At 39.3% G+C, this 13,357-nt stretch overlaps 1 protein-coding gene across 1 annotated transcript in view; it reads right to left on the bottom strand.

Annotated features, from left to right (window-relative positions):
- The window catches only part of PLK4 (polo like kinase 4), a 24,826-nt gene extending 11,469 nt beyond the window's left edge, over positions 1-13,357 (bottom strand). The window contains exons 1-6 of the mRNA XM_060778951.2: positions 13,117-13,357; positions 5,460-5,555; positions 4,426-4,521; positions 4,223-4,337; positions 1,550-2,573; positions 633-733 (exon numbers count right to left, since the gene is read on the bottom strand). Coding sequence (XP_060634934.2) covers positions 633-733; positions 1,550-2,573; positions 4,223-4,337; positions 4,426-4,521; positions 5,460-5,555; positions 13,117-13,146 — 1,462 coding nt within the window. The 5' untranslated portion in view covers positions 13,147-13,357. The remainder of the gene's footprint in view (positions 1-632; positions 734-1,549; positions 2,574-4,222; positions 4,338-4,425; positions 4,522-5,459; positions 5,556-13,116) is intronic.

The following is a 13,357-nucleotide window of genomic DNA, read 5'->3' as shown; positions in this document are numbered from 1 at the left end:
CTTCTGTCCAAGTAAGATGTATGAATTATCACATATACCCCATCTGTCAACATTCAGAAGCAATTAAATAAAATTGAGATGAAAATTATACGATTCAAATAATCCCTGCTACATGTCCTACAATTACAATTCCCCACTGCATTCCTGGTGAATCAAAAGGAAAGAAAATGTCAGAAAAGATTTAAGTAATCCTTGGTTAAATCACTGCAGTGGTCTGGACTCTTTTAGTACATTATGTAATATAATACAGGATAAAGAAAGTTCCTCCTCCCCTTCTGTTCCTCTTATTTGTATTTTCCTCATCCCTTCTGTAGAAATGGGAATAGTTATATTTATATATGTAATCAAGTTGACATCTTTCAACTTTCAGAAAAGTGAGATGTATACCCAAAATTTTCAGAAAGTCCCATACTCTTTATGAACATGAAGACCCACATTTTTAAAATACATGTTAAGAATCAATGGCAGCCTCTGCCCAGATGGAATTTCTTTAAAGGGTAAATATAATATTTCAAATTCTGGACAGATATCCAATATCTCTTATTGTTCTTGCTTATGGGAATTACCAGATGAGATCTAATATAGTTAATAATCAAACTAAACAATTATAAAATCATAAAATACATTCATACCATTCAGTTGCATATTTCCAAGCCACTGCTCCATTGTTTCAGTTTGGGACTTCATCCCTAACAAGCCAACACTGGGTTTCATTGGGCAGAGATAATTTGAACTAAAACAATGGGATAAAAGAATTCATAAATATTCTTTGTAAAAATGTTTTAAAATAAGAACATTAAAAGACGTTATATTTTAATTGTTTTATATTTCCAGTTAATGTTGCACTGTATTGATTTTAATCAGTGGGGTTTTATGATATTATGTTCCTTCTTATTGTTATTGTTTTTCTGTTATTGTTTATGCACCTGATGTATTTTGTGTGTTAGCACCTTTGAGTACTTATGAACTACCCTGAGTCCCTTTGGGAGATGGTGTCAGGTATAAATAAAGAATATTATTATTATTATTATTATTATTATTATTATTATTATTATTATTACTACTACTATTATTATGGAATAAATGATGTACTGCTACTATAAAGGATAAAGATCACATCTATTTCAGGTAGAAGTAATATTAATAGTTTACACTACTTAGAATTTGCCTTGTTTCTCTCAATTATAGTCAAGATAAACCCACAATATGTCCAAAATTTGACAGTGTTACACAAGAATTAGGGTTTTTTAATGAAGCAAAAGTCTCTTTTCTATTGGGGATGGAGAGGATAGTTGATGAGCCTGAGACTCATTCGTATGGCAATAAACCATACATTGGGATCATGCAAGCCTCCATGTGTTGTTTGAGTCTGTGCACAACCATTAGCAAGCAACACTCAACGTTTTAGCCCTATAACACCTGAAGGAACATGTAGTTTCTCACCTCTATGCTAAACCACAGTGTAGCATATTACAGAATGGCCTCTAGGTATAAAAGAAAAACTATTTATGACAAACATAAAAAGCAGATATAAGAGACTGAATCTTACCGAATTTGATCCTTCACAGGTGGGGAAAGTTCTTTTTCCATTGAGCCAGAACTAGTCGGGAGTTTTTCTTTAAATATGGCAGGAATATCACCATGGCTATTTGCAGGTGAAAAATCCTTCATGTTTTCTATTGGCCCTCCTCTGGCTTTTGAAAGGATCTCCAGAGAATGGCATCTTTCCACATGATGTGCCTCCCCTCGACTGTAGTTTGTGCCTGATCTGTCAGAGGAGTGTGCCCTCCGGAGGTAGCGTGAATGGGGTCTTTCTTCCATCAGCTGCATTGCTCTTCCCCTACCAGTAGCAATTTCTTTTGCAGGAACTCCCCAGTTGCTATGAGATGTGCTTCCACAACCCGATGAGACATCACTGGAATTCTTATTTTTAGGGAGAATTGTCATTTTGTTAGGAAGTGGCTGGCCCACTAACAGTCTTTTCTTTTCCTTTAAGCAGCCACTTGTACTGACACTGGGGGAGGAAGTAAAAGCAGTAGAAATTGTGGCATTTCCACTGTCCATTGAGTCTTCTACATTTCCCAGGTCTTTACTTCTTCCTGAGCTGCACTTCAACATAAAAGGATGATCCAATACAGATGAAAGGCTTAAACGATCCACTGGGTTTTTGCGAAGTAACTTGTGAATAAGATCTTGAGCTTCACCGGATAAAAATACCGGCATTTCATAGTCTGCCAACACCACTTTGTTCAAAGTGTTCTTTACTGTATCAGTATCAAAAGGTGGTTTCCCAACCAGGAGAGTATAAAACATACAGCCCAAAGACCAGACATCAGACTCAAGGCCATGCGCACTTCTTGTTGCTATTTCTGGAGAAATGTAATTAGGAGTCCCACACATTGTGTAATGTTTTTCATGAGGCATATTCAATTGGGTTGCAAGTCCAAAGTCGGCAATCTTGATATTCATGTTGTTGGTGAGTAACAGATTAGAGAGTGTGAGGTCTCGATGCAATATTCCATGGGAATGAAGATACAACATCCCTGTAATAATCTGATGCATGAAATGCCGAACTGTAGAGAATAAAAAGTAAGGGAGTGGTTAAAAAGTATTTTATGATCATATCTTTGAACTTGTTTGCAAATCCATTTTGTGTAATTGAGACCACCACAGAGTATTTAATGCATTCACAGAGAATGATAAATCATGATTGCAGGGAATGCAGCATACTGCAAATGAACTCCCACGTTGATACATGCAATCCGTTCAGTCTCACTTGACTGGTGTGTTTAGCAAATTTTCCAAACAAGGGATCTTTATTTGCCATCCTCTTTATTAGCCAGAAATGTAAGGCAGGATTTGTTCTTGATTTAATCCTGTTTGGTATTTTTTAATAACAATACACCATACAAAACTTTTCTTGTTTTGTTTAGTGATAGTATTAGCAGATGGAGCAAAATGAACATGCTACATATTTAACCAGGATTTTCTAAAGTTCTCTAGAATCCTTGCACATTTTTTTCACGGTAATATAGTTATTACCATATTTCAGCAAGGAAACCGAGCTCCTCCTGAAACTGAAACAAGCTGATAACCTTCACAAATTAATTAAGCTACATGCAAATTGTTCCTTTATGCATATTCATAACCCAATCAAAAGAGCAATAGGAATCACAAATGTTGTTTTATAATATGCAGTATTCCACTTGAAAATAACCATGTCATAGACAATGTTCCAGGAAAACTTTAGATTATTCTAGAACATAATGTTAAAGCAAAATTAGGAAGTGAAGGCTTTGAATACGAGCTCATAAGCTTCATGTTGTAAAAGTGATTTTAACAAATCTGACATTAAAAATCTAAAAAAATAGTGATCCCATACCCTCCAATATCTCATCTAATAGTCTTCCTATACTAATGATTATTCTATTACAAAAAAATAAACCAAAACAAAACAAAACAATACATAGCCAGTGTATAAATTGAGAAATTGGGACTGTTTTGACTCAGATATTTATGTTTAGGAGTCAACTACAACCCAGGCCTTCAAATCAAAATGAGATGTCAGCACCAGTTTACTACAAAGCCACCCAATGGTATATTTCAACAGACATCATAATACTTTACTCATTTATAGCCGATGTCTTCTACAAAATTGGAGCTTAAAGAAACTTACACAAATGAAAACTACTACCTCGAAAGCACTTTTGAAAACATACACAGAAACTTTTTTCTGTGTTATTAAAGATATTACTCAATGTAGTTAAACAACCTATAATTAAAATGCTTAAAGCAAGTTCATTAAAAAACAGAGGATAAAACTCCCCAAAATGATATATCATGAAGTCAAGCCTCTAGCTATTAGACTGTGAGTATACTTTGAAAAGACATCAAAACACGTTCTTTCTTATTTTATCACTGATATTGGTGGTCAATAGAAACAATAAATGAAAATCAGGATACTCTGGAGAGACAGCTAGATCAGACCATCAAGAATGTAACTTGCTATGGTCTAAAACTCTCTTAAAAGAAAGAATGTCACAGCAGCAGGTCACCACAGTGAAAACAAGTGTCATTTTCAAACATTCTGTGTTATAGACACACAAGTCCATTGTTCAGCAAAGTGATCCCACTTATTTTACTTATTTTACTTGAAGGATTCTTTGGATCCTAACCTACTTATCTGCTGACCAGTGTGATAATAAACATATTTCCATCCTACCTTCTTCTTCAGCAAAAGGCTTCTTTCTGTTCTTTAAATATCTGCTCAGTTCTCCATTGTGGCACATTTCTAATATGAGGTACACATAGTTACTATCTTCAAAGTAATTGTACAACTGGAAAAGAAAAAAAGTGTTGGAATAAACCAAAGTTTGGTCATGAATGTGATAAGAAATATTTCAAGTTATTAGTGTAAATTTTTACCTCAAGTATAGAGGGATGTTTTAACTGACAATGTATCTTTACTTCATTTTGAACTCTCTGGACCATTCCAACTTTGTGCATTGCCTTTTTATCAATCTGGGGAAAAAACAGAATTGATTCTCTTAATTCTTCATATATGCAAGATTAAATAACCTGACACTGTATCTGGCATTGGAACTAAACTGACAAAAATAGTAACAACAATAATAATACTTTATTTCTAGAGTTGAGAATATCATGATGAACATTTGAGCTACAATGAATAACTGCCAATGCCAGCCTGCTTTCCTCAGCTTGTGACTTTAACGCTGAAATCTTAATATCTAAGAAACAAGTCCAATTGAATAACATGGGACATAATAGTGTCAGCAACAGTATTCCATGTTTTTGAACTGCAACTCCTATTATCCCCTCACTGTTGGCTATACTGCCTGTAGCCTCTCCTTGTGAATAGAGTCCAAATCTTAGTCTGCCCCCTAGCTTGCATTATTTAAAATTCAATAAGGCTATATAGACTGAATGAATTCACCTCAATGAGCAACAAAATAACAGAAAATCACTTTGAGTCCAATCTGGAAAAAAGGCAGAACTTAAATAAATGTAATAATCCATCCATAGACAATAAGATAGTCAAACCACAAATAGTCCCAACACAGAATGTTAATCTGTATCCTTATAGAAAGGCCCTTCTATTTATCTATGCAAAGTAATTTACAAAACCAACCCCTCTACATACCAATAGTCAACAAAGCTGGATTAGAATCGTAAGACAGACATACGGTAAGTATTCATGGATGTTTTGTTCTTTTGCAGTTAAATACACTGAACTAAATATGAGTAGAAAACAACCATAGTAATAGTAATGCAAATCATCAGAAACATGAAAAATGTCAAGAATTTGCCAAAATGCGGCAAACCAAGGGTTCAAAGAATGAAATGTGGCTATGAATTCCTTCCCACCAGTAATTTGTCATTCCAAATTCTCAAATGACTACAGGCTAGTTATGTAGGTTTCTGATCCAATGGCTACTTACCATTTTGATGGCCACCTCTAGGCCTGTTTTCAGGGATACCGCTCTATAGACTCCTGCAAAGGAACCTTTACCCAGCAGGTTCCCCACCTTGAAATCCTGGAAAAGACAGAGAGTGCACATTTACTTATTTACTTCATTTATATACCGCTTTTCTCGCCCCCCCCCCCCCCCCAAGGCGAGGGCGACGGACACAAAGCAGTGTCCAATATATTCATGGCAAAATTCAATGCCTAACATACATACGAAAAACCTAACATGAAACAACAATGGCATATAGCTATCAATTAAATTATAAAACATAGTAACTTTTAAACATTAAAACGTGATGTTAAAAACATATTAATATAAACATTAAAATCATATGATCTGAAAATAATAGTCCAAGGCCATTCCAATATTAAATATGACATGTGTTAGAGTTTTTATTACAAATGGTCATTTATGATTTGCATATTTATTTGTACTGGCCACTGAAAGTTTAGTCTATGTGGATTTTTCTCATTTTGCAAAATCTATTGTAATTCTCCTCCACCCATATGCTATAGTGTAAATGACTGATCTAAGTAACCTTTACTTAAAATTAATCCTTGTTCCAAACCAAGAAAGTCCCAAGGTTTTTATACAATAAAACTGTGAGTACATTATAGCTAAAGTACATTATAAATGTGGGAAGGGATACCTTTTTCCGTTCCCTATTCAAAAGCACTGGAGAAGAGGCGAAGAAAGGATGAATGGGTCTGACTTTCCCCTCCCTTACCTCCATGGCCTTTCTTAAGATATATCCAATCAGTATAGTTTCCAGAATTTGTGATAATTATACACAACTCTGCTGCCTCCATATCTACTCTTAAAGAATTTTGCCCTCTTAGTCAGTCCCAAACTCCATCCTGGATTGATGGTACAAATATATCATGTGGAGTAAGGAGAGGACATATATCATGTAAATCATCAAACAAAACCTTTGGTGGCTTAAGACATAGCTCTTGACTTTTTGGGATACCCAGGGGTGCATCCCAAACTTTGGTCCTCTTGGTGTTTTAGACTTCAACTCCCAGAAATCCCAGTCAGCTTACCAACTGTTAGGAACTGTGGGAGCTGAAGTCCAAAACACCTTGAAGACCAAAACATTGCTGTAGAATTAATGTAGTTTCCCCCCACTTTTAACTACCATGGCTCAGTGCTTTGTAAAATAATGGGAGGTACAGTTCCAAAAGCTCTTTAGACTTTCCTGCCGAAATGTGTGGGTGTCTCACCAAAACTACAACACCCAGGATACCATAGCAATTAAAGTGATCCCCAACTGCATTGATGCTATAAGAGTAGATGCACTGTGTGTTAAAGTTAGACTTTTCCATTAGTTGAAAGTTTTATTCCAGCCACCCCTTGTTTCCCTGCTGAAAACTTATTTCTTTCCTTTCTACTTGAAACTTATTTCTTTCCTTTCTACTTCTACACTGTAGAATTCGTTCAGCTTGGCCCCACTTTAACTACACCAAACTACAACTACTGGGAGTTATAGTTTGGTGTGATACTGGCATACTTTGGCAGAAAAGACTAAAGATACTGTAACACCCAGGCTTCCCTTGCATTGAGCCATGGCAGTTAAAGTGGTTCCAAACCGCATTGAGGCTATAAGTGTAGATGTACTCTGTGTTAAAATTAGACTCTTCTGCTAGTTCAATGGTTCTTAACCTTTGGTCCTCCGGGTGTTTTGGACTTCAGCTTCCAAAATCCCTAAAACCTGATAAACTGGCTAGGACTTCAGGGAATTGATGTCCAAAACACCTGGCAGATCAAAGGTTGAGAATAACTGCAGTAGTTGAAAGTTTCAATCCAGCTGCCCCTTGTTTCCCTGCAAAAGACTTATTTCTTTCCGTTCTACTTGAAAAATGCATCTACACTGTAGAATTCATGCAGTTTGGCACTAATTTAAGCATTTTAACTACACCAAACTACAACTACAGGGAGTTGTAGTTTGGTGTGGCACCGGCACACTTTGGCAGAGAAGACTAAAGATACTGTAAAACTACAACACTCAGATTTCCCTTGCATTGAGCCAAACTGTCTTAATTCTATACTGCAAGAGGTACTCTCAGAAACAAAACAAAACAAAACCTCTCCCGTCCAAGCCTTGGGAGAACACTTTCAAGCAACTGGGGGCAGTGCCAGGGACCGGATCCAAGTGACAGCGATGTTGGGAGGGGCGGAAAGGGAGCGAAGCAGCGGGCTTTACCTGGATGGAGCTCTCCTCCTCCTGCTGCTGCTGCTCCTCTTCCCAGGGCAGGAAGGGGGACATGCCGGCGGGGCACTCAGCCTCGCTGGGCAGCGGAGAGAGGAGGAGGCTGAGCAGCCACTGCGGCATCTTGCTCGGAGGAGGAGGAAGGAGCCCGACACGAGTGCAACAGCAGCAGCAGTAGCGAGGCCAGGCAGAGGGGCCGCCCGCCTTGCCTTGCCGCCTTTCCTCCCGCTCTCCAGGGAGACGCCGCTTCCCTGGCTCCCGCTGCCATAGCAGTCGCCAAGGAAATGCCCCGTGGGGACGCCAAACCACAACATACAAGTTTCTGTGTTTGTGTATATGTGTGTGTATGCATACATACACACAAACAGAGAGATTCCGCGGGCAATCCAGTTATCGCCCCGCGCAGTCCTGCCCCATCCTCAGGATGCATCTACACCAGGCATGGGCAAACTGGGGCCCTCCGGGTGTTTTGGACTTTAACTCCCACAATTCCTAACAGCCGGTAGGCTGTAAGGAATTATGGGAGTTGAAGTCCAAAACACCCGGAGGGCCCCAGTTCGCCCATGCCTGATCAACACTGTACTAATTCTACTACAGTTTGACATCACTTAAGGGCTGTCCTGTGGTGAAGCAGGGAGTGAGATTCAAGACCGTCTAAACTATAACTCCCAGGAGCCCACAGATTTCAGCCATGGCATTAAAATGATGTGGAACTGCATTAATTCCATTCCAACTGCCATGGCTCAATGCTAAGAAATCCTGGGAGTTGTAGCTTTTGCAGGGTCTCTCTCTCCCAAAGCCTGCTGGTGCTTCACCAAACTACAACTCCCAGGATCCCATACCATGGAGCCATTATTTATTTATTTAAAGTTTTTATACCCGGGTCTTCTCAACCTCCAAGGAGGGACTCAGGCCGCCTTACAACATAAGAGTCAATACAATAAGAAAAACATTATAAATCATCAATATAAAATACAATTATACAATTCATACAGCTTACAGCAAAAATCAGTTCGTCCAAAAGAATCACAAATTCACCGCCATCCACCAGAAAGGTCAGCAGTTATTGACACAGTCATCATTCTGCAAATGCAGTATCTCAAAGCCATGTTTTACCAGCTTTCTAAACGTCAGGAGGGAGGAGGCAGATCTAATCTCCATCAGGAGGAAGTTCCAAAGCCGAGGGGCCACACCGAAAAGACCCTGTCCCTCGTCCCCACCAAACGCAATTGCGAAGGCGGTGGAACCAAGAGCAGGACCCCTCCAGAAGATCTTAATAACCTTGATGGTTCATAGGGGAAAATCCGTTCAGACAGGTAAATAGGGCCAGAGCCGTTTAGGGATTTATAGGTCAACACCAGCACTTTGAATTGTGCTCGGAAGCTGATTGACAGCCAGTGGAGCTGGCGCAACAGAGGAGTAGTATGCTCCCTGTACCCCGCTCCCATTAGTAATCTGGCTGCCGCTCATTGTACTAGTTGTAGCTTCCGGGCAGTCTTCAGAGGCAACCCCACGTAGAGAGCGTTGCAGTAGTCTATACAGGATGTAACCAGAGCATGTACCACCGTGGCCAAGTCAGACTTCCCAAGTTATGGGCGCAGCTGGCACACAAGTTTTAATTGTGCAAAAGCTCCCTGACCACCGCCGAGACCTGGGGTTCCAGGCTCAGCGATGAGTCCAGGATCACTCCCAAGCTGCGAACCTGCACCTTCAGGGGGAGTGTAACCCTGTCAAGCACAGGCTGTAACCCTATGCCCTGTTCGGCCTTTCGACTGACCAGGAGGACCTCTGTCTTGTCTGGATTTAGTTTCCATCTGTTAGCCCTCATCCAGTCCGTTACAGCGGCCAAGCACCGGTTCAGGACTTGAACAGCCTCCTTAGTAGCAGGTGGGAAGGAGTAAAAGAGTTGGACACCATCTGCGTAGAGATGACACCGCACCCTGAAACTCCGGATGATCTCTCCCAATGGCTTCATGTATATGTTAAACATGTACATGGCAGTTACGGTGATGTCAAACTACCCTACTTTTAATTCTACCCTGCAGGTGTACCCTTACTTTCAAACAAGCCAAAATTGGACTGACTAGTCACACAGTCACATAGACATAAAACAATTGGCATTCCCAAATGTATTTAGTTCAGACTCTAAGATCAGCTGAGGTTGGTGGAGACAATGGAGAGGGCCTTCTCAGTAGTGGCCCCTCAACTTTGGAATGCCCTCCCCAAGGAAATTAGACAAGCACCCACCCTCAAAACTTTCAAGGAGTTGTACACCTGGCTATTCAAGCAGGCTTTTGATAATGACTAAATGGGAGTATTAACCACCCTATCAAATAGGACTTTAAATTGTTATCATAACTATAACATACAATGCTGGATACCTTGAGCACAGGAACTGGCTGGTTTTAATCTGTGTTTATACACACACACACACACAAACTGTTTTAGAAGTGCAATATAATCTGACATGATGCCACAAGAATGTGAATGCATATTATTGTTGTTTTAAACTGCTTACTTTATGATCTTTTATACTTATTATCAATCGTTTACATGATTTTAATATGTTGTAAGCCGCTTTGTGTCCCATGATGATGATCATGATGATTAGAGGGCTAAACAGTTTAAAACTATTTATTTATTATTGTTTACATTATTGTACCATTTTGTCTAATGCCAAATGACATTAGACAAAACTAACTTTCATCGAATTTTGCACTTCTCCTTTAGCCCTGTCCTAAAACGATTGCACAAACTTTTAGCCCTCCGAACTCAGTATTTACTACTATTCAGGCTATTTATTTATTTATTTAGAGCTTTTGTATACCGGTCTTCTCACCTCCTTGGAGGGACTCAACAATAATATCACAAGCAATCTTTTAAAATCATCACATTCCATAATACACTAACACATTAAAATACCCAAAATACAATCATATAATTACAATGGCCAAGTCGTCACAATAAAATCGTTGTTCATCACCATCCATCCATATAGCCACGAGTTATTGATTCATTCGTCAAATGCCAGTTTCCAGAGCCAGGTTTTCACCTGTTTTCTAAAAGTCAGGAGAGAAGGGGCAGTTCTAATTTCCAGTGGGTGGGAGTTCCAGAGCTGAGAGGCCACCATCGAGAAGGACCTATCCCTCGTCCCCACCAGGCGCGCTTGCGAGGCTGGTGGGATCGAGAGCAGGGCCCCTCCAGGCTAGGGATTGCTTTTATAATGTTATGTTATTGTGATGTTATTTTTTTATTTTCATGTTATTTTATTGCGTTGTGTTTTAATCTGTGTTTTTCCAGGCTTATCCCTATGTAGGTGGTGGCGGGGTATAAAAATAAAGTTATTAATATGATTTGGTTGTTGAAGTTTTTTTCGGGCTGTATGGCCATGTTCTAGGCCAGTGGTTCTCAACCTGTGGGTCCCCAGGTGTTTTGGCCTACAACTCCCAGAAATCCCAACTAGTTTACTAGATGTTAGGATTTCTGGGAGTTGAAGGCCAAAACGTCTGGGGACCCACAGGTTGAGAACCACTGTTCTATTTATTTATTTATTTGTTTATTTATTTACGGCATTTATATGCCGCCCTTCTCACCCCGAAGGGGGCTCAGAGCGGCTTACAATATATATTTTCATACAATATATTATATTATTAGCATAGTACACTATCAGTATATATTACTATATTGCACTATACCATTATATTGTAATATTATTAGTAATATTACATGTAATGTAAATATATAATTATAATATTGAATTATTATTACTAGTATTATTATTGATATGTGATTATTTTGTTACATTATTTACTGTATTTGCTGTTTTGTTGTAAGCCACCCCAAGGCATTCTAGCCCGAAAAAACCTACAACAACCCAGTGATTCCAGTCATGAAAACCTTCGACAATACATTAATATCATTATTATTGATATGTGATTATTTTGTTACATTATTTACTGTATTTGCTGTTTTGTTGTAAGCCACCCCAAGGCATTCTAGCCCGAAAAAACCTACAACAACCCAGTGATTCCGGTCACGAAAGCCTTCGACAATACATTAATATCATTATTATTGATATGTGATTATTTTGTTACATTATTTACTGTATTTGCTGTTTTGTTGTAAGCCACCCCAAGGCATTCTAGCCCGAAAAAACCTACAACAATCCAGTGATTCCAGTCATGAAAACCTTCGACAATACATTAATATCATTATTATTGATATGTGATTATTTTGTTACATTATTTACTGTATTTGCTGTTTTGTTGTAAGCCACCCCAAGGCATTCTAGCCCGAAAAAACCTACAACAACCCAGTGATTCCGGTCATGAAAACCTTCGACAATACATTAATATCATTATTATTGATATGTGATTATTTTGTTACATTATTTACTGTATTTGCTGTTTTGTTGTAAGCCACCCCAAGGCATTCTAGCCCGAAAAAACCTACAACAACCCAGTGATTCCGGTCACGAAAGCCTTCGACAATACATTAATATCATTATTATTGATATGTGATTATTTTGTTACATTATTTACTGTATTTGCTGTTTTGTTGTAAGCCACCCCAAGGCATTCTAGCCCGAAAAAACCTACAACAATCCAGTGATTCCAGTCATGAAAACCTTCGACAATACATTAATATCATTATTATTGATATGTGATTATTTTGTTACATTATTTACTGTATTTGCTGTTTTGTTGTAAGCCACCCCAAGGCATTCTAGCCCGAAAAAACCTACAACAACCCAGTGATTCCGGTCATGAAAACCTTCGACAATACATTAATATCATTATTATTGATATGTGATTATTTTGTTACATTATTTACTGTATTTGCTGTTTTGTTGTAAGCCACCCCAAGGCATTCTAGCCCGAAAAAACCTACAACAAACCAGTGATTCCGGTCATGAAAACCTTCGACAATATATTAATATCATTATTATTGATATGTGATTATTTTGTTACATTATTTACTGTATTTGCTGTTTTGTTGTAAGCCGCCTTAACTCCCTTTGAAGAGAGGAGGCAGGATACAAATAAAGCTTATTATTATTGTTGTTATGCTCCTCTACCAAGGAGTGCTGGAGTTTCACAAAACTACAACTCCCAGGATTCCATAGCACTGAACCATGGCAGTTAAAGCGATGTCAAACTGCATCAATCGTACAATGTCTCAAAGGAAGGAGGTGGAGTCCAGTGTTTTGTGTGTAAAAGTATAGTTGGTGATTAGCAATCATGGGAGCGCCTCCCTATCTGTCAGGCCAGAACTCTGGGAAGAAAAGAAAACATTCCCGCTCTCTACGGCTCAGAAATGGTTTGACCCAGGCTCCCCCTCAACCCGAGAATGGGTCCGTCCTCCGCTCCTCCCCCTCCTCCTCCCTCCCTCTCGGAGGCGTAACGGCCGTTTCCGCACCTCAATCTTCTCGCCGATGCAGGTGGCCATGGCGACGGCCCTCGCTCCCCCGGCGGCCCTTTATTGCTTTTCTTCTCACTCTCGCATTAATCCAAGTTTCTTGCTGTCGGCGCCGCGGATCCACAGGCCTCTCCCTCCCTCCCCGCTAAGGGGGCCGGGGAGACACTCCCTCCTGGAGGGGCTCCATTTTGAAAAAGCCGCGCGTTGCCGTCTCGCCCCGAATGGGACGTTACGTGCGCCT

The sequence above is a fragment of the Anolis sagrei genome, chromosome 5 (assembly GCF_037176765.1).
Source record: "Anolis sagrei isolate rAnoSag1 chromosome 5, rAnoSag1.mat, whole genome shotgun sequence".
Classification (NCBI taxonomy): Eukaryota; Metazoa; Chordata; class Lepidosauria; order Squamata; family Dactyloidae; genus Anolis; species Anolis sagrei.
This window is presented reverse-complemented; position numbering and strand designations above follow the sequence as displayed.